At 57.9% G+C, this 23,088-nt stretch overlaps 8 protein-coding genes across 8 annotated transcripts; 4 read left to right on the forward strand and 4 right to left on the reverse strand.

Annotated features, from left to right (window-relative positions):
- Positions 1 to 342: 342 nt before the first annotated feature.
- On the reverse strand, positions 343 to 2,168 carry BO86DRAFT_313635 (NAD-dependent succinate-semialdehyde dehydrogenase; the record flags this gene model as incomplete). The annotated part of the gene is made up of 5 exons (XM_025668015.1): positions 343 to 466; positions 555 to 816; positions 891 to 1,525; positions 1,604 to 1,973; positions 2,048 to 2,168. 5 exons carry the CDS (start codon positions 2,166 to 2,168, stop codon positions 343 to 345), a joined length of 1,512 nt encoding a protein of 503 aa, XP_025527421.1.
- Positions 2,169 to 2,678: 510 nt separating this feature from the next.
- BO86DRAFT_379598 (putative flavin-containing amine oxidase) lies at positions 2,679 to 4,582 on the forward strand (the record flags this gene model as incomplete). The annotated part of the gene is made up of 2 exons (XM_025670684.1): positions 2,679 to 3,419; positions 3,509 to 4,582. The coding sequence occupies 2 exons, from the start codon at positions 2,679 to 2,681 to the stop codon at positions 4,580 to 4,582; spliced, it is 1,815 nt and encodes a 604-aa protein (XP_025527422.1).
- A 765-nt stretch (positions 4,583 to 5,347) lies between these two features.
- On the reverse strand, positions 5,348 to 6,350 carry BO86DRAFT_410103 (class II aldolase and Adducin N-terminal domain protein; the record flags this gene model as incomplete). The annotated part of the gene is made up of 3 exons (XM_025674467.1): positions 5,348 to 5,428; positions 5,489 to 6,005; positions 6,082 to 6,350. 3 exons carry the CDS (start codon positions 6,348 to 6,350, stop codon positions 5,348 to 5,350), a joined length of 867 nt encoding a protein of 288 aa, XP_025527423.1.
- Positions 6,351 to 6,913: 563 nt separating this feature from the next.
- BO86DRAFT_430933 (Zn(II)2Cys6 transcription factor) lies at positions 6,914 to 9,781 on the forward strand. The gene is made up of 4 exons (XM_025675742.1): positions 6,914 to 7,597; positions 7,674 to 7,855; positions 7,955 to 8,674; positions 8,803 to 9,781. Exons 1-4 carry the CDS (start codon positions 7,339 to 7,341, stop codon positions 9,754 to 9,756), a joined length of 2,115 nt encoding a protein of 704 aa, XP_025527424.1. The 5' UTR covers positions 6,914 to 7,338; the 3' UTR covers positions 9,757 to 9,781.
- A 1,278-nt stretch (positions 9,782 to 11,059) lies between these two features.
- Positions 11,060 to 11,936, forward strand: BO86DRAFT_448414 (flavoprotein WrbA; the record flags this gene model as incomplete). Its single annotated transcript, XM_025676644.1, has 4 exons — positions 11,060 to 11,086; positions 11,163 to 11,248; positions 11,335 to 11,734; positions 11,835 to 11,936. 4 exons carry the CDS (start codon positions 11,060 to 11,062, stop codon positions 11,934 to 11,936), a joined length of 615 nt encoding a protein of 204 aa, XP_025527425.1.
- Positions 11,937 to 13,481: 1,545 nt separating this feature from the next.
- On the forward strand, positions 13,482 to 16,003 carry BO86DRAFT_456477 (uncharacterized protein; the record flags this gene model as incomplete). The annotated part of the gene is made up of 8 exons (XM_025677168.1): positions 13,482 to 13,813; positions 13,865 to 14,233; positions 14,296 to 14,595; positions 14,658 to 14,954; positions 15,010 to 15,432; positions 15,529 to 15,666; positions 15,713 to 15,765; positions 15,943 to 16,003. Exons 1-8 carry the CDS (start codon positions 13,568 to 13,570, stop codon positions 16,001 to 16,003), a joined length of 1,887 nt encoding a protein of 628 aa, XP_025527426.1. The 5' UTR covers positions 13,482 to 13,567.
- Positions 16,004 to 16,206: 203 nt separating this feature from the next.
- Positions 16,207 to 18,089, reverse strand: BO86DRAFT_339455 (C2H2-type zinc finger protein). Its single transcript, XM_025669021.1, has 2 exons — positions 17,389 to 18,089; positions 16,207 to 17,306 (listed from the first exon to the last, which is right to left on the reverse strand). The coding sequence occupies exons 1-2, from the start codon at positions 17,936 to 17,938 to the stop codon at positions 16,633 to 16,635; spliced, it is 1,224 nt and encodes a 407-aa protein (XP_025527427.1). The 5' UTR covers positions 17,939 to 18,089; the 3' UTR covers positions 16,207 to 16,632.
- Positions 18,090 to 18,903: 814 nt separating this feature from the next.
- Positions 18,904 to 21,376, reverse strand: BO86DRAFT_389505 (uncharacterized protein). Its single transcript, XM_025672150.1, has 2 exons — positions 20,793 to 21,376; positions 18,904 to 20,700 (listed from the first exon to the last, which is right to left on the reverse strand). The coding sequence occupies exons 1-2, from the start codon at positions 21,127 to 21,129 to the stop codon at positions 19,226 to 19,228; spliced, it is 1,812 nt and encodes a 603-aa protein (XP_025527428.1). The 5' UTR covers positions 21,130 to 21,376; the 3' UTR covers positions 18,904 to 19,225.
- Positions 21,377 to 23,088: the final 1,712 nt, after the last annotated feature.

The following is a 23,088-nucleotide window of genomic DNA, read 5'->3' on the forward strand; positions in this document are numbered from 1 at the left end:
GGCTCTCCGATTCGCTGGCCCGCTAACGGTACCCCGCTGATCACCTCCTGTAACTGTATGTTCTGTACTGCATCTCATGGATGCACATCCGACTCCATCCTCCCTCCCCATCCCGAGGATCCTAGGGCTAATCTGTACGCCCACCAGCTGTCACCATCACCCATATGCATCTTGTCTCTTCATAAGAATCGACATAGCATACATACATTGGCTCTAAAATACCTCCGTCAAATATCGGCGTGGCCTCAGTCACCCATCACCCGTAACACCCTCCTAGTGCCAGCGTCAAGGTTCCCCAGAAATGCCATAGAGATGATCGTCACCTCTTCCCCTTCCGGAAAGTCATAGCACCGCTCGGTGCACGACATGGATGTTCCCCGTGACCAGGGTCTTGGTCTCGAGGTAGTCCTCAATCCCATATTTGCTCCCCTCGCGACCCATCCCGGAATGCTTGATTCCGCCAAACCTAGCCCAACCGTCAGCAAGGATCACAAACCCACCGACAAAGCGTCTAAGGAAGGGGGAAGTGGCACAAGGGAAAACCTCGGACGTACGGGCTTGCAGCATCCGATATGATCCCGGTATTGACCGCCACCATGCCGAATTGCAGGAGTTCGGCGACGCGGCTGGCGCGGGTGACGTCTTGGGTGAAGAGGTAGGAAGCCAGCCCGACCTCGCAAGCATTGGACGCCGCGATGACCTCTTCCTCGCGGTCGAAGGCGAAGATCGGTGCGACCGGGCCGAAGATCTCGTCCGTGACCACGGACATGTCGGCGGTGACGTTGGTGAGGATGGTGGGCTCGTAGAAGTTGGGGCCTACGATTGCGAGAACATCAGCCCGAGGTCGGTCGGTCTCCGAAGCCAGCCAGCCAGCCAGCCAGCTTACTTACCCAAGTCCAGCCGCTTCTTCCCACCCATCTCGACGCTCGCCCCGCGCCGGACGGCGTCCTCCACCAGGCCCGCCACTCGGTCGACGGCGGCGGCCGTCACCAGCGGGCCATGCGTAGTCTTGCGGTCGAACCCATTCCCCACGCGGAATCGAGCCACCGCGTCCTTGAGCCGTCGCAGGAACGCGGGGTAGATGCCCTTCTGGACAAAGAGCCGGTTCGAGCACACGCACGTCTGCCCGGACGACTTGAACTTGCTCGCGAGGGCGGCGTCCACGGCCAGGTCCAGGTCCGCGTCGTCGAACACGATGAACGGCGCGTTCCCCCCCAGCTCCAGGCTGAGCTTCTTCACCGAGTCGCTGGACTGGCGCATGAGCAGCTTTCCGACCCGCGTCGAGCCCGTGAAGGAGATCTTGCGCACGGTGGTGGACGCGCACAGGGCCTGGCCGATCTCCGCGGTGTTGGCCAGCGCGGTGACGCTGTTGACGACGCCGGCGGGGATCCCGGCTTGCGCCCCGAGTCGGATCAGCGCATTCGCGGTAAACGGGGTCTCGCCGGCCGTCTTGACCACCACCGTGCAGCCCGCGGCGAGGGCGGGGCCCAGCTTCCTCGTGATCATGGCCGCCGGGAAGTTCCAACTAAGAAGGGAGACCAGTCAGTTTGCGGGGGTGGAACTCGGCCATGTAGCAGAAACTAGGTATGCAGGCAAGACCCACGGGGTGATGAGGCCACAAACGCCCACGGGCTCCTTGATCACCGCGACCCGAAAGCCCGGCTGGCTATGGGGCAGCACGTCGCCATAGATCCGTGCCGCCTCCTCCGCGAACCATTCCAGGAAGCTGGCGGCGAACAGGACCTCGCCGGCCGCATCGGGCGTGGCCTTGCCGTTCTCCCAGGTGATGAGCGTGGCCAGATCCTGCTGATTCTCCATCACCAACTCGTACCACCGCCGCAGGATCCGACCCCGGTTGCGACCCGTCCTGGATCGCCAGGCGGGCAGGGCGGCCGCTGCTGCGTCAATGGCCTTGTGGGCATCGGTCGAGTCGGATTCGGGGCACGTTCCGATCGTGTTGCCGTTCGCGGGGTCTAAGGGGGGAGCCGTGGCTCAGGGTCGGTCCAACCGCGCGACCAATTTGGAATCAAGCGGGTTCTGCACTGACCTGTAACCTGAAAACGCCGTCCGGACGCGGCCTCCAGCCATGTGCCGTTGATATAGTTTTGGCCGATGAGAAGGGACGGATTGTTCAGGCGAGGGGGGGCGGCGGCGGTGGCAGCGGCCATGTTTGCTTGCCGTAGGGTTCTGGGAATCACGAGGTTGAGTTCACTGAATGGTTATCTTGCACGAGGAGCGTCTTATCATGATAATCTTTGTCTACATAATTTCGGGGTCTGGTGTATTTTTAAATCCCAGGAGTACATGATACCCTGGTTGCTTGGGGTAAGTGACAGCGACGACGGACTGCATGCGGGGAAAGCCCTAGTAAGTTGTTGCTGTTAGTGGGGCATCAGCGCCGGTAAGAAGCAAGCGACAGCGCGCCAGAACGAGCTCGGAGCTTGCTGGTGCTTGCTGGTGCTTGCTGGTGCTTGCTGGTGCTTGCTGATGCCAGTTGCATGATCATAGTTAGGGTTATGAGTATGGTTATATAGAGGGGTGTTGACTGGTTCCAAGGTTGTAGGTTCTGCATCTGCATGCTCTTGCCCCTTTCCCCCTTCCCTCATCCCCTTGCCCTCATTCACTCAACCATTTTCTCTCGGTTCACCTGTTCACCTGCTCATCACCACCTCGCCACCATGTCCAAGGTCCAGACGGTGGATCTTTCCAACACCACCGGAGCCTACTATGCGCCCGCCACGATTTCCCCCGCAGGCCAGATGATCCACGTCACCGGCCAACCGGGGACGACCAAGGACGGCGTTGCGCCGCCCGACTACGAATCCCAGATCCATCTGGCCCTGCTGAACCTGCGCAAGATCATCATTGCCGCCGGATCCGCGGTCCGCCACATCGTCAAGCTCAACCTCTTCATTGTCAACTACGACGCGGCCAACCGCAAGCATACCCGCCACGTCGAGCGCTTCCTCGAGGGCCACCGGCCTGCCATCACCGTGGTGCCCGTGCCCAAACTGGCGGCGCCTTCGTGGCTGTTCGAAATCGACGCCGTCCTCGCGCTGCCCGACCCGGCCCTGCCCCCCGTGCTCGGTGCCGTCCACGAGTCGGTCGATGTGATCGTCATTGGGGCGGGTCTCGCCGGTCTGTCCGCCGCCCACGATGTGCTCCGCGCCGGGGTGTCGTGCATTGTCCTCGAGGCGCGCGATCGCGTCGGCGGGAAGACGTGGAGTACGCCGCTGGCGGATGGCCGGGGCACGATAGACCTGGGCGCGGCCTGGATCAACGACACCAACCAGAGCAAGGTGTATGGACTCGCGCAGCGGTACGGGGTGGACCTCATTGTGCAGAACACGGAGGGCGATGCGGTGTTGCAGGACGTGGACGGCACCTGCACGCCGTTCCGGTACGGCGAGTTGCCGAATGTAAGCGTTCAGTTTCTGCTGTGCGTCGAGAGGGGTTCATCCCTCGGTGACTGGACCACCCGATCACTGACTGACCGCGCGCCGAATAGTTCCCCCCCGAAACCCAGGCCCATCTGGCCGCGATCCGTGATCTGTGCGAAGCGGACTGCCAGGCGCTCGACGCGTGGAGACCCCGGGATCCGGCCCTGGACCGCGTCACCTTCGAGGCGTACCTGCGCGCGCGGGGCGCCAGCGAGGTGGCCGTGGCGACGGCGCGGGTGTGGACGCGGGCCATGCTGGGCCAGGATCCGAACGACGTCTCCGCGCTCTACTTCCTGAACTACTGCAAGGCCGGGGGTGGGCTGCTGCAGATGCGCTCCGACCGCAAGCACGGCGGCCAGTACCTGCGGGTCCGCCAGGGCACGCAGGCGTTCGCCCTGGGGTTGGCCGCGTCGCTGCCGAGGGACACCGTGCGCCTCGCGCAGCCGGTCCACTCGATCGTCCAGACCGCGCATCAGCCGGTCAAGGTCCAAGCCGGGGGCGCCGTGTACGCCGCCCGGAAGGTGATCCTCACGGTCCCCACGCCGGCCATGAAGAAGATCGCCTTCTTCCCCGCGCTGCCCCCGGCGAAGCAGGCGTGGATCGAGTCCACGACCTACGGGTACTACACCAAAGCCATGGTGGAGTTCCGCTCGCCGTTCTGGGTGCGCGGCGGGTTCTGCGGGCTGGCGCAGTCCTTCTCGGGCCCCGCCAGCGTCGTCCGCGACAGCTGCAGCCCCGACGATGCCAAGTACGTTTTGACGTGCTTTATGTCCGGCGAGCCCGGCCGGGCCTGGGCCGCGCTGCCGGTCCCCGAGCAGGAGCGACAGTTACTGGACCAGCTGGCGAAACTGTTCCAGGTGGCGCGGGGGAATGTGGACGACGAGTTCGTCCAGATGACCAAGTACGAGTGGGCCCAGGACGAGTGGTCCGGCTGGGGCTGCCCCTGCACGTCGCTGACCCCGGGGGTCCTCGATACCCTGGGCCCCGATGCGCTGCGCGAGAGCTGCGGGGACTTGCACTTTGCTGGGACGGAGACGGCGGGCGAGTGGAAGGGCTACATGGAGGGCGCGATTCGGAGTGGGGAGCGCGCGGCGTCCGAGGTGGTCAAGGCGTTGCAGGCTGGTGTCACTGCTCGGCTGTGAGGGGGGTGATGATGAGGAGGAGGAGGAAGAGGAGGATTATGAGGTGATAGAGTGGTACAAAAAGAACGAGAATTGGAAAAATAAACCTTTGCTATGAATCTATTGTATAGTATATCTTCCGTGTCTCGTATCTCCTGTGTCTTGCCGATTACGGCAACCCAGTTGTCCTGTTCTTTTTCCTTGAACGGCATCAATCGATGCTGCTTGCTTTCTATCACAGGTATATGGTACAGAATTGTAGGAACCATGTGAACCATGTTTTTCTTGTGCAGTAAGCGTGTGGTGGGTCTTGCTCCTGCTGTCCTACTCGCTATTGCCTCCCAACTTCCTTAGGGTCGTTCGTCCGCGCTCGGAGCCGACATCGGCTCATCAGCATCAACTCTCCCTTCCGGTGAGTCGGACTTGGCCCAGTTGTCGAGCGGAAGCACTTATATTATATCCCATGGCTAGAAAAGCAGCGGATATGCAGATACTAATTGCTAATTTTATAATGCAAGGGGAGGAATAAATCAAATATGCAAATGATATGTGGCTAGCAGGCTGTCGCAGTCCCAGTATAACCTTTATTATTCGAAAGTCTATTATAATCGACACTTCAGTCATTTCGAAAATTCTAGGATAATTCCACTGGATCCTCTTATCTATGTATGCTGGACGAGCAAGAAAGAAACGGTTGAAGTATAAGAGACACAGCAGTCTCGCAGGAGGAGAAAGAGGTTGCAGTCATACGCAGCAGCTACTGCCATATTTCTTCTATCTCCACCCCTATTCGCCCCTGCAGAGCTCTCCGTTGGACTTCCATATCTCATACTCGAAGTCCGGCTGGAACTCCGTATAGAGCGTTTCCTGCGTGAAAGCGTGAGTAGGGGCCACCACTCGAGATTCTCTGGCGAGGAGATGACTTACCGCATCCGCATTCACTCGGGCCGTGAACTCGGCCTCTTTGTCCGCGATCAAGTTCTTGGGCAGGCCCGCGCTCTCCACCATGATCTGCACCTCGCACGAGCGCTCCATCAGCGTGAACAGGTACGCCGCCTCATCCACGGTGCGGCCCGTGGTCAACAGCCCATGGTTCTGGAGCACCAGGACGCGGCCGGTCTCGCCCAGGGCCGCGGCGATGCGCCCGCCCTCCGCGGCCCCGAGGACGACCCCGCCAAAGGCCCGGTAGACCGCCTGCGTGCCCCAGAAGTTGCAGGTGTCCTGGCTGAGGATGTCGAGGGGCCGCCCGAAGGTGGACCAGGCCTTGCCGGCCGGGGAGTGCGTGTGGCACGCGGCGTGGATGTCCGGGCGGGCGCGGTGGATGGCGCTGTGGATCAGGAAGCCCGCCGCGTTGACCGCCGTCTGGTTGCCGCCGATGACCTGTCCGGCCTCGTCGATGTGGACCATGTCACTGGCTTTCAGCATGCCGAAGTGCTTGCCCATGCTGGCGGAGTTGGGGAGAAGAGAGTTAGCGGCCTCTCTTGGGGGCAGGAGATTCAATGCGGTTTGAAGCGGCTTACGGATTGATCCAGAACGTCGACGGATCCACGGGATCGCGCACGCTGATGTGGCCGCTGGTGCCCTCGGTGAAGCCCTTGCGCGCGAACACCCGGAAGGCTCCCGCCATGTGCTCGAGTTGCCATTGTCGCTTCTGGTAGGGGTCGTCGATCTGCGGGATGCCCGGGAACTCGTAGCCCCCCGTCGCGAGGGCCGCCTGGGCTCCGGGGCTGGGTGCCACGGCGGCCACGGCGGTAGGGATGGATTGCGAGATCGTAGCCGTGGTAGTCATGCTGAATATCTAGGAGGAATAGAGACTGGGGTTGTTGCACCTTTCAGTCGGGGGGTGATACTGTGATAAGAAACATATGTGCGCGTCATCGGCATATCGGGATCAGCCTTTTAAATTGCGCAACCTGAATGGGGCTGATAAGCATGATCAACACCCTGTACTGGATGACTGACTGACTGACTGACTGACTGACTGACTGACTGACTGACTGACTGACTGACGTGCCTTTCTTCCACTGTTCACGGTCATTTGGAGTATCTCACGCCGACGGAGTTGGTTGCTTTCAGGGTTGCTTGCCACTTGGTGTGCTTGGTATGTACTGTACTGTACTGTACGTACTGTACGTACTGTACCTTACGGGGTGGTCTCGGCTAAGCTATTTACCCCGCCTATCTCTGCAGTCCCATTGGCCTCGCTGTGAGTTGCCTTTTCCCCACGCTGGAACGATATGAACGTATTATTGACAGACATTACTAATAAATCATACAAATCATAATATCATAATAATTATGATAATCATAATCAACTACCCCACCCATAGCTTCCCATGCAACTTCAATGAGATAACCTTATCATACCGTGATTACATCAGGACTTGTTTGTTGGTGTCCACGATTTGCAGGTCCCTGGCAGGTTTTGAAAGGAAAGCGATCTCGATTCTATTTGTATCATATCGAAGACTCGGAGAAAGATCTAAACAAAACTCAATCAGGGAAGCAGGAAACAAGCTTGATAACCGGATGGGTGAGCGAGGCGATAACTACTAGGTAGTATTGGTAGTACTACCTACTTGGTGAATCCCTAAGGTACTGTACTAACCTAACCCTAACTACTAGTTATATCCTCCGCAGCCCCACGCTCGACGCTCAGACTTGCCGTTTCTCTCTCCCCAGTGCAATTCTTCCCCTCGAATCTGCGCGTGCTGGGTTTGCTTGCCTTGCTTGACTTCCGTGGCTGGCCAACACATCCTCCTGGCTCATCGCTCCAGATGTCGGACCCGTTGAACCCACCCCGACCCCGAAAGCGCACCAAGACGTTCACCGGCTGCTGGACCTGCCGGGCGCGGAAGATCAAGTGTGATGAGGGAAAACCCTCGTGTCACCAGTGCTACCACAAGGGTCTCACCTGCGAGGGTTACTCCGCGCGGCTGCACTGGCTCACGCCCTTGACAGACCGGCAGGCGCTCCACTCGGAGGATCTATCGGTGGGGCCCATGAGCCAACCCCACCGACGTCTTCTCCCCGCAGGTGCGTGCAGGTGTCCTCCAGGCTGACTCGCTGGAACTCCCGCTGACGGTCTCTCATTGCCACGCGTGTGCCTCAGCGCCTCCCAAATCCCCGTTAGACTACGATCAAGTGGATGGCATCCTGCGGTATCTCGACTCGCTGGAGTTGGTGGTGCACTCGCGCACCGAGGAGGTCAGTGCAAGCATACAGAGCTTTGGCGTCTTCGGCTTCTCGCAGGCGTCATCCCTCCCCCCGGGAGATGGAGATGACCTCTCTCCCGTGGCCCCCTGTCTGCCCCAAGCATCTCCGTCAGCGGATGACGGCGGCGTGGCATTGGACCCGGGCGCGGATTCTCTGGGTCCCAACCCTTCAATGCAGGATTCCGGGGCAGATGCGGCCCTGAGCCTTTGTAATAGCTACGAGCAGCAACCAGTCTTGGACTCTTTGGACGAACAAGGAACGAGTGCCAACTCGGATCTTTCGGTTGTCTCTCCGAATGCATTTTCTCTCTCTCCAGATGCTTTCTCGGTCTCTCCATATGGCCCCTCACAGCCGCTGATTGCTCTCGGCGACAGCGTGCCCGACGGTGGGCAAGTGCAGGTGCCGGATCTCGAGCAGTTTGTGCTGGGAGACGTAAACCCCAGCTGTGCCAGCCAACGCTGCCCCGCCGACCCAGCGCCGCAGCATGCCCTGGAGTCGTTGGTAGTCCCCCGCCGCGAACGGCTCTTGATGCACCACTACCGGCACCGCGTCGTCAACCTATTCTGCGTGATCGACAACAGCAAAAGCCCGTGGAAGACCATCCACCTGCCCCGCGTCCTGCAGTGCGCGGGCGAGCTGAGCTTCGGGGGCACGACCACCCGCATCCGGGATGCGCTGCGGAAGTCCCTGCTCTCGATCAGTGCCTTCTACCTGTCCAACGACCACCGGGCCCACCACCGCCTCGCGGACGCCGAGCGCTGGGATACCCTCGCCTCGCGCTACCGGTGCGACGCGATCGGCATGCTGAAATACGCCGTCGAGACCGATCTCTACACCGACCAACGACCCAAGTACAAGGAATTCCTGGCCACGATGCTCTCGATGGTCACGATCAATGTGGGCGGAACACCTTCTTTCTCTTCTTCTTCTTCTTCTTCTTCTTCTTCTTTCTTCGCTCTTATCCTGCTGTGGTTGTTGCAGCTGTTCTTGTTGTGGCGATTGCTAACCTGCCTCACCTTCTGGAGGTCATGTCAGGGGATACGAGCACCTGTGGCGTGCACTTGGACGGGGCCGGGAAGCTCATCGCCCATATGAGCTCCCTCAAGTCCACGTTCTCCCGGAAAGCCCAGTCTCTCCATCGCATCTATCTGTACCTCCGCGTCATCTACGAGAGTACCGCCGTAAAATCCCCCCACAAGACGTCTCGCTTTGCTTCCTCCCTAGGCTCACCGGAAGCCCTAGGCCCCCAACCGGCCCTTCCCGGCGGGTCGGTCTACCTCGAAGAAGACGAAAGCCCTGCGTCCATGACACCCATGTTTGCCAGCGCTGCCAGCAGCCAGGGAGGCATGTCCGCCCACGAAAGTATCTACGGCATCCCGCAGAGCCTGCTGCTCCTGCTGAAGGAGGCGATCGAAGTGATCGACGAGTTGCAAAGCCGTGCCTCCACCGAGGCAGAGATGGGGAACCTGCCGGGCCCGCTGAGCCGGCGATGCGATCAGCTGGAACAGCAGATCATGGACTGGCCGCTCGAAACGCGCCGGACCCGGTGCCAGGGGCCCGACGGCGGCGGCATCAATGCCACGATCGTCTACCACCAGACGCGCGCGTTTCTGAACGCGCTGGTGATTTTCTTTGCGCAGGGCGTGCGGCGCATGAGCCACCGCTACCTGCGGCAGTACGTCCAGGCGATCCTGGAGAGCATCGAGGCCGTCGAGCGGCTCAAGGCCGAGACCAAGATCCTCGCCGCCCCGCTGTTCTGGCCGGCGTTCATCGGGGCCACGGAGGCGTTCGATCCCCTGCACCAGGACCGCTTCCGGCTGTGGTATGTCCGCGTGGAAGTGTATGGGATCGAAGCGGTGCGCACGGGCATCGAGGTGCTGCACGAGGTCTGGAGGCTGGGGCCCACGGATCCCCGGCATGTGCACGCCCGGTGGCGCGGGGTGGTCGAGGCGAGGAGCGACTGTCTCATGTTGACGTGACGAACGGAGAGAAGACGATTTGATATGATATCACGATGTTGGAACAGAACGAATGTATGCTTCCTATGTAGGGGATTGAGACTCATCCGTCAGGCCCCCGGGAAGACTGGCTGTAGGAATTGTACGAGAGTAATCATCTAGAGAGAGTAAGTTGGATTGGTCGTCTCACCTAAAGGAGAGGTTCAACGCCACCCATAGAATCTACCAGACACCGAGTACTCGTTCCTTCAGCTAATTTCCCGGGCCCCCCCCTGTCGCTCGCTCATCTCAGGGCTTTTCGCTGACACTTGCCCTGCCAGGAATCTTGCTGATGAACATGTTTATCCTTGATCGTAGTATACTAGACGTGCCGTGCGGGGGAAATATTCAGGTACGCTCATGCTCTCTGGGCGTGGTGGGCATGGTGTCGGGATCTGTACTCAATGCCAATCACCATCGGACACTATCCAACCAAGGAGATGCCAATGGTCCTTGGGACTTTCTATGCTACACTGATCAAGATGACCCAGTTCATAATTTTGAAACACAAATGTTCAAGTAACAAAGTAGGTAGGGTCGAGCCGTCTCCCCTCGGGGCAATTGCAGCAGCACGGATAACTACGGCGATCAACGCAACGGCACTATAAATGTTCTCACTCTGATATTCCCTTCTACAGCGCTTCTTTTTTGTTTTCCCTCGCCCGTTTATCCCTTTTCCATGCCTTGATTGACGGTATTAACGGTTAGGCTATGCGATGGCATCCGATTCCCGCTCCCAAGCATTCCCAAGTGGTGATCCCGCAATCTACGGAACCAGCCCTCAATTGCAACCTGGACGACCCATGGTTCGCCGTTTCGGCAGATAACCACGTCATGTCAATCTTCTGCAGCGTCATAGATGTAAGCTTAATTCAGCCTGAATCTGGCCCCGTCCCGAGCCCAGAGACAGAAGACCGTGACGTCCTCGAGAGGGCGTCTTTCTGTGGTTGTTCTCGACTGCCGAACCTTCCCGAGGCCGCAACGAGGCCGCTTCCACATACTAATTATCTGGGACCGCCGTACCAGTAAGTCAAACCAAGCATTGAGTTACAGAAGAGGTCTTGGAGTGCCGTGGGCCAGGAGTGCGGCGTGCAGCACACCACAGCCCCGCCATGTGATGCGTGACATGAATGATATCACTACTATATATCCCCCGACACGGACGGAAACCCCAGGGATTGAACCATCTACACATATCAATGAATTGATCCCCACCTCCCCATCTTGTTTTCATTGCCTCCCACATCGATCACTTTGATTCTCTTTCAAAGATAAACTCTTCACCATGGCACCCCGAATTGCTATCGTCTATGTATGGTGCCCCCTTCTTACTGAAGACTTCTCCCCCATCAACCGCACCCAACTAACCCCTGCACGATGAACTCTAGTACTCGATGTACGGACACATCGAGAAACTAGCCCAAGCCGAGCTCAAAGGCATCCAATCCGCCGGCGGCACCGCCGACCTCTACCAGTAAGCCAGCCCAAGCCTCGTCTCAAAACCACCACACTCCCCTCCTCACCCCCCCAATCCAACTAACGCACCCCCACCGTGAACAGAATCCGAGAAACCCTCCCCCCGGAAGTCCTAACCAAAATGCACGCGCCGCCCAAATCCTCCGTCCCGGTGCTCGAGAAACCCGAACAGCTGCTGGACTACGACGCGGCGCTCTTCGGCATCCCGACGCGGTACGGCAACTTCCCCGCGCAGTTCAAGGCCTTCTGGGACCGCACGGGTAGCATCTGGGCCACCGGCGGGTTCTTCGGGAAGTACGCGGGCCTCTTCGTGTCGACGGGCACGCTGGGCGGCGGCCAGGAGTCGACCGCCATCGCCGCGATGAGCACCCTCGCCCACCACGGGTTCCTGTACGTGCCGCTCGGCTACAAGACGGCGTTCCCGCTGCTGGCGAATCTGGAGGAGATCCATGGGGGGTCCGCGTGGGGGGCGGGGACTTTTGCGGTTCGTCTTTTTTTCTCTTTCGCATTAGGGTTGAATTGGGGAGGGGGGGGGGGGGGATAAGGTTTGAGATTGTGGTGCTGATGCTTTGATGCAATGTTAGGGCGCCGATGGCTCCCGCCAGCCGACGGCGCTGGAGCTCCAGATCGCCGAGATCCAGGGCAAGTCGTTCTACGAGCACCTCGCCCGGGTCAATTTCGCGTGACTACATGATAGTGCCACCAAGGCTGAGGACCCCGCGACGGCGGGGGGCCAGCAGCGAGATACGGCGAAGACGACGGGGCCGGAGAGGACGGTGCAGCAGGGTGGTGGTAGTGATGCGAATGCGCAGCCCGCTCAGCCGGCTAAGAAAGAGGGTCCATGCGGGTTACCCTCCAAGTGTACTATGATTTGAACACCTCCGTTGTAATGGTCTGGTCATAGCTCGTAGCGGGGATGGTCTATGCCTTGCGCGAGCTGTTCCACTTCCTTTATATGTTTAATAGGCGTTACGGTCTCGATAATACAGAACCAAACTGGAAAGAAAAGTTCCAAGAGAATGTGTTCATGATACCCAAAGTTGGAGCAATCTAGCCCACTACCGTTCTTATCATATACTCTACACGCCAGCGAGTGAGCCAACTCCGTCTCCATATCAAAGCAATCTTTCGCAGGCTATCATCTCAGCCAGTTCTGCCATTCTCCTGATACAGATCAAACTGCAGAGTAGCGAGAGAAGATCAGACCTAGATTATAAGTCTTTTTGTAGAGAGCATGGTATGGTTGACGACCTACCTCCTTTCTACCTAGATATGCCGAGAGTCGATTGACTTTGGGGTTTCTCTTCTTCAGCTAGGCAAGATGCCGTTGGTTATATGACATTTTGTGGCGGCCATGATTTAAGTAGCCATACTTCGAGCGTGAGGAATAGGTGATCACGTCTCTGCGCGACGGTCTCCATTGCGAGGTTCTTTCTAGGGACGATTGGCACGGGGTAAGTGGTGCTGTCGACGGACCTCCTACCGTAGAACATATTGAGTCAATTTCAGGTTGGCGGCGGTACTGTGGATGGGAACTACCATGGTATAACCGTTTATCATCGACGCGTTTGCGCATGAGAGAGAACACGGTGCTGCACTGTATCATGCCGGCGATATCGATTGCGGCGTTGAAGATCTGGAATTGCTTGGATGCCGAAGCCGGGCTGTCATCTGGCGTTGTACTTGGTTCTGTGATTGCAGGCCATCGAAGTCATGTCGCGAGGTCGGTTGCAACTCAGGAAACTGTAGCTCACTATGATTGCGCAAACCCAAATGTTCTTGGTGAGATATTCTCAGAAGTGTTTCTGCCCTCCAGCCAAGTCAGCCTGGGTGATCACTCACACAAGCAGTTCTCGTCATATACTCTTGACGATGCTCTGGGGAGAAACATCAATCACAGCGCAGTTGGGTCGACTTGGATAGGCCACCCATCATCTCCGGTGCTTCTGATATCTCGCCCAGCAGGTTCAACTGATGATTCATATCAGCTGAAAGACTTTCTCTGACACACCGTGCAAACCAAGGCGTGGCCTGATATCAAAATCCATCACCATTCACTCCAAAATTCGCTTAACGTGCCCAATCCGGCCGGTAATTTCCTTCGTGACATTCACTGATTCCCTACATCCTCACGGACTGGGCTATAAATATGACCTCTATCACCACCGATCCCCCTACTCTCCTTCTTTCTTTCTCACCACCTTCTCTTTCTCTCACCCTCCGTCTTCTCTCGTCTCGTCTCTCCTTCATCATCCCCATCCATCATCGACCCTCTTCCAGTCCTTTCCATCTGATAACACTCAGTCTTTCCTTCAAGATGCTCTCCTTCAGGTTCATACTCTTACTGTTCTTTGGTCTGAAGATACAGACTACCCTGGCTACCTCTTACGGTCTGGTCTCTGATGTTGTTACTCCTGGTGACGATGATCACGCGTCCCAGACCCCTGGAAATGGCGTCGTCACTGCGGATGCGGACTCTGGTGATGACACCGTCTCTGACAACGGTCTCGACGAGATGACTACTGGTGCCTCTTCTGTCGATACACTTCTGCACTCCAAGGCTGTAGGTCCCATGTCTCTGAGAACACACATGTATGGAGCTAATATCAATCAGAAGGGCTGCATCGGCAGCGTATGCTCCCCTTCGAACATGTGTCTCTGCAGGAACAAGAGCGGCGTCCGGGTGTATTGCTACTGCGAAAACCCAGGCCAGAAGTGCAGCTGCCGGCGTAACGTGCTGGCTTCCAGGGACGGGGTCGACGCTGATGCCAAGGATACCGTTGATGAGGGTGATGCAGTTTCTGATGTCGGTGCCGATGGTGCCGATGTCTCTGATGCGGTCACTGATACTGTCACTGATACTGTCTCTGATACTGTCTCTGATGCGGCCACTGATACTGTCCCCTCTGACGATACTCCCTCCGAAGACATCGACTCGTCCGACGAAGGCACCTCACCCACCAACACGCTCCTGAACAAAGGCGTAAGCCCCCCTCCCCCTATATCCCCAACCCGAAGTCACCAGCTAACACCCCCCAGAAACAGCAATGCCACGGCACGTGCAAAAAGTGCATCGGCAACTGCAAGGACAAGTACCAGTGCCTGTGCAAGGGACGCGACGTCGTCGCCCGGTGCGGATGCGAGCGACTCGGGGAGAAGTGCCAGTGCAAGGGTCCGTGGCGCGCGGTCCGGGATGGTCCCTCTGTCAACATCAACAGCACTACGGCCGATGAAGAGGCGAGTGCCACGCCCTCTACTGACGACGCCGACGCTGCAAGCGAGGACCTCGACGATGCAGCTCCTGGTGTTTCTCCTATCAGCGAGCTCGTAGAGCGCAAGCCTACAGTCAGTCTCTCCCCTGGCTATCCACGAAGGTCAATGCTAATGCTAATACGAATGGATTCCAGACCTGCCACGGCGTGATGTGCTCCAAGGAAGGCAAATGCCACTGCAAGCACGGAGCCTATCACATCGTCTGCCCCTGCCGCCGACTCGGCGCCCCCTGCTACTGCAAGAACTGGCGTCGCGATGAGGATGCCGCGGACCGTGTCGCCGAAGCGGCGGTTGCAGAGACAGCTGCCCCCGCCCCGGAGACTGCTGATACTGTTGACAACACCCCTGCCCCTGAAGACGAAGACGCAGAAGTATCCGAGCGACCTGGGTTCTCGCATGCCGTGAACGATGAGCTCTCCACTCTCCAGCGGGTACGTTCCCCTCCCCCTCCTTTCTTTCTGGAAAACAGACCACCACCAGACATAGTCAGATACTGATACAAAGCTCAAGCAGATTTGCTACGGCACCTGCAGCCGCAAGCACAATTGCAACTGCCGCGGCAAGACCTGTCGCTGCCAGATCCCCGGCGAGAGCTGCAAATGCGTCTTCCTTTTCCTGCCGCCCCGGGACCTGGAGCCTGGCGCTGGCAACGCCACCGGAACCATCACCACACTCCCTGCGGATGGGACTGAGGCTGCGGCCGAGGGGGATGGCACCGTCATCACTCCCACCCGCCCGGATGAAGACATCGATGAGGATACCCCCAACGAAGACACCGACGAGGACCGCACCACGTCCAACATCACCAACAACCCTCTCCACCCCGAGGAAGACGACCCCGAACCAGAAACAGAACCCACAAGCACCCCACTCCCCACCGAATCCTCCCCGCTCATCGCGCGCAGCGTGGTAAGCCCTAACTTCTTCATCTCTCCCCCATCTCCTCAACTTAACTTACCCGTACCACCATCTCACAATCTTCACTAACACAAAACAACGATACAGCCGTGCTGGGGCGTCTGCGACAAATACCGGCACTGCTACTGCGGCCACATCCGGACGACCTGCAACTGCTCCAAGCGCGGGCACCGGTGCTACTGCGGCTCGGGGGCTCTTGATCTGCCGCCGGGCATGGGTGGCGGGGTGACTTACTAGGGATGGATTCCCCCGTTACGCACCTCTGGTGCAGTCCTTCGGACATACCCTTGGACTAGACTTGGTCACTCCTTACACTTGGTCATGGTAAGTGAGAACCTTCGGTCTGGGTTTGAGGCAGAGATAGTTGATGCGGACGATGGACTACATGTACTGTACCGTACACACCTCTCGATCGATCGTCACCGTTCACGTCAGCAGTTAACTCCGTCGGGTTTCTGGCTTGGTCTCTTGATTATGATACGATAGGATAGGATGTGATAGGATATTCTGGCGGGCTTGGGATATGGCTTGGGGCTTGGGGGAATGGATGATCTGGGTGTGAGTGAATGGTGCTTCCTTGAACATGGTGACACGCTGTGGGTTTTGTCTGCGATTTGGACGTTGTGTTCTTTGTCTTTGTCATTGGGTGATCGTTGATGATCGGGGATACTTGAAATGGAATTGATGATGCCCTGCATTGTATGACGGAGTGCAATTTGATAGTAGATGAGGTCGTCCGACGGAGTCTGGCCTTGACTGCAGTGTGCTCGGCTTGACTCGGGCATGCTGGATGATACAACCCCGGTGATCCTCGTGCTACGTTTGCAGTCGTATCGGCTGGATGTTTCTTGAGCACGGCCATCATCACAGTGACCAACAACTGCCGGGAAGAACTAGTCGGCTCGTGTCAGACGTAGATAATTGTAGGTTGCCATGGCCGCTTGGCCGTGATGATCGAATTATAGCGCCGAAACTCCCCCTTTCCCATACCATAGAGTACACAAATTATAAAAAGTCGAACCCAAGAAAAAAAAAAAAACCAGGGATATTTTTGACAAACCCGCAAACATTGACAGAAAAAGAAACCCCAAAACCCGAGACGCTGGTCCGCCTGCATGCACACAACAACCCCCGGTCAATATGCCTCCGCCCCCCCAAAAAGGCGAGAACTTATCGTTCAGGAGATGCACATCACGACGGAACAGCCTCCACATCCCCGACCTCCACCTCCGTCGACTCCAGCGGCTCCGGCTCCGGCTCCAGCTCCGGCTCCAGCTCCGGTTGCACCTCCCCCTCGGCCGCCGGCGGATCCAGCTCCATCCCGGCCAGCAACGCGCCTTCCTGGCCGGCGATCGTGCGGAACAGCCCCAGCTCGGCCTCGACCACATCATCGAAGATGGCCTCCTTCTCCAGCCAGGCCTCCTTGCGCTTGCCCCGGATCTTCTCGCCGGCCGCGCGCAGCTGCTCGCCTTCCTGGCGCGCCCAGTGGAGCTGCCGCAGCAGCAGCCGGTACAGCTGGGGCCCCTCGAGCAGCAGCTCGTGCACGTCGAAGCCCTTCTCCGAGCCCACGGGCGGCACGGACAGGTCCTCCTCCGTCTCCTCGGTCGCGCTCTCGCCGTAGTCGGCGAACGGGTCCTCGGCCTTGGGCTGCGAGAGCTTCAGCTTGATGCGCTGCACCTTGCCCGCCGGCGTGCCCGTCGGGGTCGGCGCGGCCGACGAGGAGGCGGCGGCGGCGACCGCGGCCGCCGCGGCCAGCGTGGTGTGGTGTTTGGGGACGGGGTCCGACGGGCGGAGGGCCTCGGTCTCGTGGACGGTGCGCATGTGTTTGGCCAGGGCGTCGGAGCGGGTGAAACTGCGGTCACATTCTGGAGCACCCATCAATGAGTCAGTACCAATGCCATGCACAACGGGAAGGTAGGGGTCTGCGCGAGAGAAAAGATCACGAACCAGGCAGGGCGCAGTAGAACGGCTTCTCGCGGGTGTGACTCCGCATGTGGGCGCGCAACGCGTAGCCGCTGGCGTGCGTCTGGCCCTTCCGACTGCAGTCCGCCCACTCGCACGAGTACTTCTTCTGGCGGCTGCCGACGTGCTCGTCGTGGATGTGCTTGACCAGCCCGTCCATATTGCCCAAATCGCCGGCGTCGCAGCCGTCCCACCGGCACACGGTCACCTGGTCGTTGGCCTGGCCGCTGTAGTCGTCGTCGATGCTGCCGCCGATCAGCGCGTACGTGCCGGGCGAGTTGGGGATCTCGCCGGAGGTGTCGGAGGAGATGGAGGTCGAGGGCGAGGGCGGCGGGAGGTCGTCGGGAAAGGTGGTCGAGACCGGGGTCGCGCGGTCCCAGGAGGTGGCGCCGCCCGTGCGACGGCGTTTCGAGGGCGGCATGTTGGAGTTGGTGACGGAGCCGGACGGGGAGAAGGGCTGCTTGAGGTCGTCGCGGTCCGACATGTCCTCGTCGGAGGCGATGGAGGAGAGGGGGGAGCCCGGTGATTCTGTCATTGTGACAGGTTGGGATGTGGAGAGGGGTCAGGTGATAATTTCAAGTGTGATTCTGGCAATAGGGATGGGAGTGTATGCAGGAGGATGAGTGGTGGTGGTGGTGGTGGTGGTGGTGGTGGTGGTGGTGGTGAATGAGTTGCGATGGTTGTTGTTTGGAAGACGACGGAGGCCGGAGATTATGCGATCGCATCCACTCACGGTTGCTCGAGTATACCCAGGCGGCACGTGACCCGGGCATCGGCGGAGCATCAAAACCGGGCCTTCTCCTCCTCGGCTGCTCCTCTCCTCCTTCTCTCTTCTTTCCTCCCTCGTACTCGGTCAACTGCGCAGGCGGAGTGCACAGGACTGCAGCAAGCAGCCTTCCGGGATTTGAATAATAATGTTTTCAAGCCCAATCCACCTCTCGTCCCAGCTAACAAGTGTAAGTCTGGCTGTTGATCCTCCCTACCACCACACCACACAACCAAACAACCCAACAACCCCGATATGATGAGCAAAAATGAAGAATTCTGCAATTCGGACAGTCTCCTAATTCACTGTGAGATTGGATGTTGACTCTTCTACACTTGATCTGATCGATCGCCCGAACTTATTCTCGATTCTCGCTACTCGAGCACCCAAGCTCTGTCAACACAAAGCTGACTGACAACCCGCTTATCCAGGCAGTATCAAAACATCAAACCATCACTCCCAGCCAGAACAAACTCATGATCTATAATCCAAATACCATTGCTCGAATTGCAATCTCAAATTTTCATCCCACTCGTGTATATCACCATCGTAATCAGTCCCACTCGCCCCGCCCCTCCTATCACCACATCCCGCGCCAAATTGCCCGGATCCCTCTCCATCTCGGTTTCAGCGGGCAGTTGCCGCGGTGTAGTCAATCATAGACTCGAGTTGTTCTCGACCGCTCCTCTTCTAGTACCACTCTACACGAGATGCACTCGACGAGCTATGGCTCGAGCCAGTTCACTTCCGGTCATGTCATAAATAATCCCGAACAAGCCATGTCAAAACAATCATCAATGGTAGAGCAGATTGCCCCCACGATCCCATCATCGATCTGTCATCAGTAGGGCCGCACGCATCACAAAGCCACGCATCAAAAAATCAAAGCCACAGAACCAAGGCATCCAGAAGTAAAATACATCAGCCCCCAAGACGAACCCGTCTCGAGAATTCATCAAATCGTAAGTTCATCATCATATCATCGCACATCCTATACTCCATCACCAAACAGGTCTGATACCCTGTGCATCAAGCCCTCCTCCTTCCCACAGGCATTTAAGCGTACTGCGCCATGGGCACCCGTCCCGACCGTCCGGCCGACCGGGACCGCAGGCTCGGGGTGGACCCATACTCGGACGGGTGGTGCTCCTCGATCTCATCAGGGTACACGGTCCGCGGTTGGTGGTGATGGTCATAGCCCGCGTGGCTCTGCGCGCGCTGATGGCGACGTTCGCGCTTCTGCTCGCACTCCTCCCGCAACTTGTGGCGTTCCTTCCGGAGCTCGGCCGCATGTTTCCATTCTTCCGCGGCGCCTTTGATCCCCCAGGCGGCGACGCCCACGCTGGCGATATCGCCGAGGTTGGCTTTCAGGCGGCGGCGGCGGGCTTCCTCCGGGGTGATCTCGCCCTCGCGGAGCTGCTCGGCTCGTTTCTTGTGTTTTTCCATGTTTTCGTAGAGCTCATGGGCGGCGTGGATCGTGGCCACGGTCGCCAGGCCGGTCTTGACCAGCGTCTTGCGCGTTAGTTTCTTCTGGCGCTTCTCCTCATCGGTACTGCTACCTAAGTCAGAGTCACAATCCTCGGTGCTGTTGGAGCGGGGCTCATCCGGGGCACGGGTACGGCTATAGCCAGCTTCGTCGGCGTGAACAATTGGTCGACTCACATCTCTAGAATGCCGGGCGCGCCGTGGGCTTCGGTGACGGCGATACTCATAGTCGCTATAGTCGTCGGGGTAATCATCGCGGCGAGACGAGTGGCGGCCCTCTCGGTCCCGGCGGTCCCGGCTGTCCCGGCGGTGGTCCTTCTCGCTCAGGCCCAGCGCCTCCATCCCCTTGTGGATGTAGTCCGAAACGCTCTTGCTCCGCGGTCTCGGACGACGGTCCTCGTAGCTGTCCTGCGAGAGGGATCGACCCCGACTCCGGTCCCGGGGGCGGGACTTGGAGCGGAACCGATCGTACGCTTCCTTGCCAATCGCAGCTAAGGCGCCTGTGGCAGCAAGATTCTTTACGCCACTGTTGCTTTGGGAGCGGCCATGGTGCCGGCCGCGGGATCGGGAACGGGATCGGGACCCGTTCAGAAAATGGTTTGCGGCGAGCCCGGCCAGGGTCGATTCGACGACATGACGCTTCGAGTGCTTCTTGGGATCGCGGTCCACCAGTCCATCCGTGCCTCCGGCCGCGATGGCAGCGGTTAAGATCCGTTTCCCCTTGGCGCCGGTCCACTCCCCGGGATCCTTGCGGACGCGGAATGCCTCGATGGCTCCGGCGGTCAGAGCGGCCCGCATCGCCTGTGCGATACGTTGCTCGCTTTTCTCGCGCCGATGGCGACTCCGCGAGCGAGTCGGAGACGGCGAGTAGGAGTAGGATTTGCGGTCGCGGGCCTGCGAGCGGCCGCGCTCCCGATGTCTCGATCCCGACGACGCAAGGGAACCCAACCCGAGCGCCCCCAGGGCTTGCTCGGAGATGGACTTTCGTCGGCGCGGTGGGGGAGAACGACTGTCGGAGGGGGATCGGGAATATCTTCCCCGGTCATCTAGGTAAGGTCAGCACGTTTGTTGACTGGGTCTTGATTTCTATCGGCCGAGATGACTGGTATGAAAGAAAGATTGGCGGATATGTACGTACGTCGATCGTCATGGCGTCTAGATCGGCGATGTGAGGGCCGATAGTAGTCTGAGCCGCCGTCGTAAGGGTCGCGCGGATTCACGGAGTGGGAACGGCGCACACTTTCGTGGACGGTGGACGCGCGGGTGGGTTTTCCTTGCGGGGGAATCCCGTAGCCGTACTCGTAGCCATAATCGGCGGGGGGGTAGTCACGGTGAACGGCCTCGAAGGACTCGACACTGCCATCCCGGTGATGACGCACGACATCGGTTTGATGACGAGATGGGGGAGGATAGTAGTCGGGGTTATAGCCAGCCGAAGGGCGAGAAGAATATTGGCGCCCGTCGTAGTAGGCCATAGTCACAGACTGGTGAAGCGGGGGTTGGGTTGGTTGGAGGTTTGGATGGGTGGAGGGGTTCAAGATGAGCGATGATTAGCCTAAGCCATGCAGATAATGGTGAGTTGATGGTTGAAGAATGGATAGGACGATAGTGATGGACTGAGAGAAGAGGAAGGAAGAGAAGATGATAAAAGAGAGGGATGAGAGGAAGGATGGAAGAAAGAAACGAGATGATGATGGGTGGTAGTTAGTGGTAGTGGTAGTGGTAGTGGTAGTAGGTTAGTCGAGTTTCAGGCCTGTTCAGGCCTGTTCAGGCCAGTTCAGGCACTGACAGGCATTCACAGGCATTCACAGGCATTCACAGGCGCTTCCGGTCCCTTCATTGGATCTCTCAGTCTAGCAGTGGCGACCGGCACGGCTCAGGGCTCCAGTGGCTGGCTTGCATTTCACCAAAAGAGATCCCAATCCCAATCCCAATCCCTCAGTGACGTCGTCATCCAGTCTACCCCTCCGTGACTTGTGCAAAGGCTAGAACATCCACCACTCACTCAGGTACCATCCAGGTCCCTGCTGTTTTCTTCCTTCTTCCTCTGATTGAGGCAATCCTTGTTGTCATTGTCAACAAGTCTCTCATTGTTTGTTTCTGCTGCAGTGCAGTACCGCAGTCAGTCGGGCAACCCTGCCTCCACTCCAGGCGATTATTGTGAAACAAATCCCCTCGGTGGGGGATGGGGCTCGGCTATTGGTGAGGCGAGAGCATTCCATTCCCCTCTCTCCCCCCCATGATCCCCCATGATGAAAGGCGTGTCACCATCCATCCAGCCGATTGTCTTCTTGTGCTTCGGCTCATACGCTCTCCGTGCGCAGCCCAGCGAAACTGACATCATCGTCGGCATGAGTCAGTCAAAAGTCTACCCAGGCTACGGCCATCATCCTGGTCAAGAATGAGGTCGATGGTCCAGCATCCACGTAGAACCAACAACCTATGGCCGTCGACAAGGATAGAAGTATAGAAGGTTTACTCGCTTGTAGATAGATAGAAGTGGTCCCTTCCCGGTGGCTGTTCCAGACTTGCACGCCTTCTGTTTTGTTCCCCGGCTTTTCCGTCCCCGCCCGTTCCGTGGTTCCAATCCATCCCTTACTGCAGACACCATACCACGTACATACATACTCCTACTTCACACTACGTGAGTTCGATATGCGATGCGGACACTGGAAGAGAACATTTACTCTGAAGTATATAAGCAAAACACACTGATCATATCATTGTAGATCTTCAAATGGATATCATCGCATTCAGAACCTCCATCTTGACGTTTCGGTCATGCAGTAGTGACCCGTCAATTCCGCGTAGCTCTCACACATACATAATCAATGAAAACACTTATTGTACAGTACAAAACACCTCCACTGCCCTTTTTTTGGTGAGCCCTTCCCCGGGCAGAAACTCCAGAAAAAAAAAAAACAAAAAACAGACGAGGTATTCATGGCAGACAAGAGAAACATAATCAAACACGCTTGAGAACACCATGCGAACCAACAACAGAATCGGTCGCATATGCAAGTGAGTAATCACAGATGAAACATCAACATGCACAAGAAGACAATTGAAGAAAGGAAATCGAGGCAGGAAATGCATGGAGAGAAAATGAAGAGAAAATGCAGGCGGCTCTCCGTACCGTCTATACACAATAGAACAGAGGAACAGAAGAACGAGTGGACCAAGTCCAAATCGTCCACAGAAAAAAAATGGAACAAGGTCTATCTTGCAATCGCAGTTCGTCCAGCTCGGACGATGCACAAATTGGGAAACTCCCATGTCGAAGGGGTATGCTTGAGGGAACCGCACAGCGGTCACCCTCAGGGCAGGTCATGCCCGCACATCAAGGTCAATTGGCCATGGATACGGGTAATGATTGGAAAGAAGGAGAGGAGAAGGAAAAAGAGAAGGTGAAGAACAAGAAAGACGTCTTAGTT

This window comes from Aspergillus japonicus (genome assembly GCF_003184785.1).
Source record: "Aspergillus japonicus CBS 114.51 unplaced genomic scaffold BO86scaffold_26, whole genome shotgun sequence".
NCBI lineage: Eukaryota > Fungi > Ascomycota > Eurotiomycetes > Eurotiales > Aspergillaceae > Aspergillus > Aspergillus japonicus.

Coding starts and splice junctions, on each gene's coding strand:
- BO86DRAFT_430933 (XM_025675742.1), top strand. CDS start 7,339: ATGTCGGACCCGTTGAACCCACCCCGACCCCGAAAGCGCACCAAGACG. Junction 7,598..7,673: donor CCGACGTCTTCTCCCCGCAG/GTGCGTGCAGGT, acceptor CGTGTGCCTCAG/CGCCTCCCAAATCCCCGTTA. Junction 7,856..7,954: donor ATGGAGATGACCTCTCTCCC/GTGGCCCCCTGT, acceptor CCTTCAATGCAG/GATTCCGGGGCAGATGCGGC.
- BO86DRAFT_339455 (XM_025669021.1), bottom strand. CDS start 17,938: ATGACAGAATCACCGGGCTCCCCCCTCTCCTCCATCGCCTCCGACGAG. Junction 17,307..17,388: donor GTTCTACTGCGCCCTGCCTG/GTTCGTGATCTT, acceptor TGGGTGCTCCAG/AATGTGACCGCAGTTTCACC.
- BO86DRAFT_389505 (XM_025672150.1), bottom strand. CDS start 21,129: ATGGCCTACTACGACGGGCGCCAATATTCTTCTCGCCCTTCGGCTGGC. Junction 20,701..20,792: donor TAGACGCCATGACGATCGAC/GTACGTACATAT, acceptor GACCTTACCTAG/ATGACCGGGGAAGATATTCC.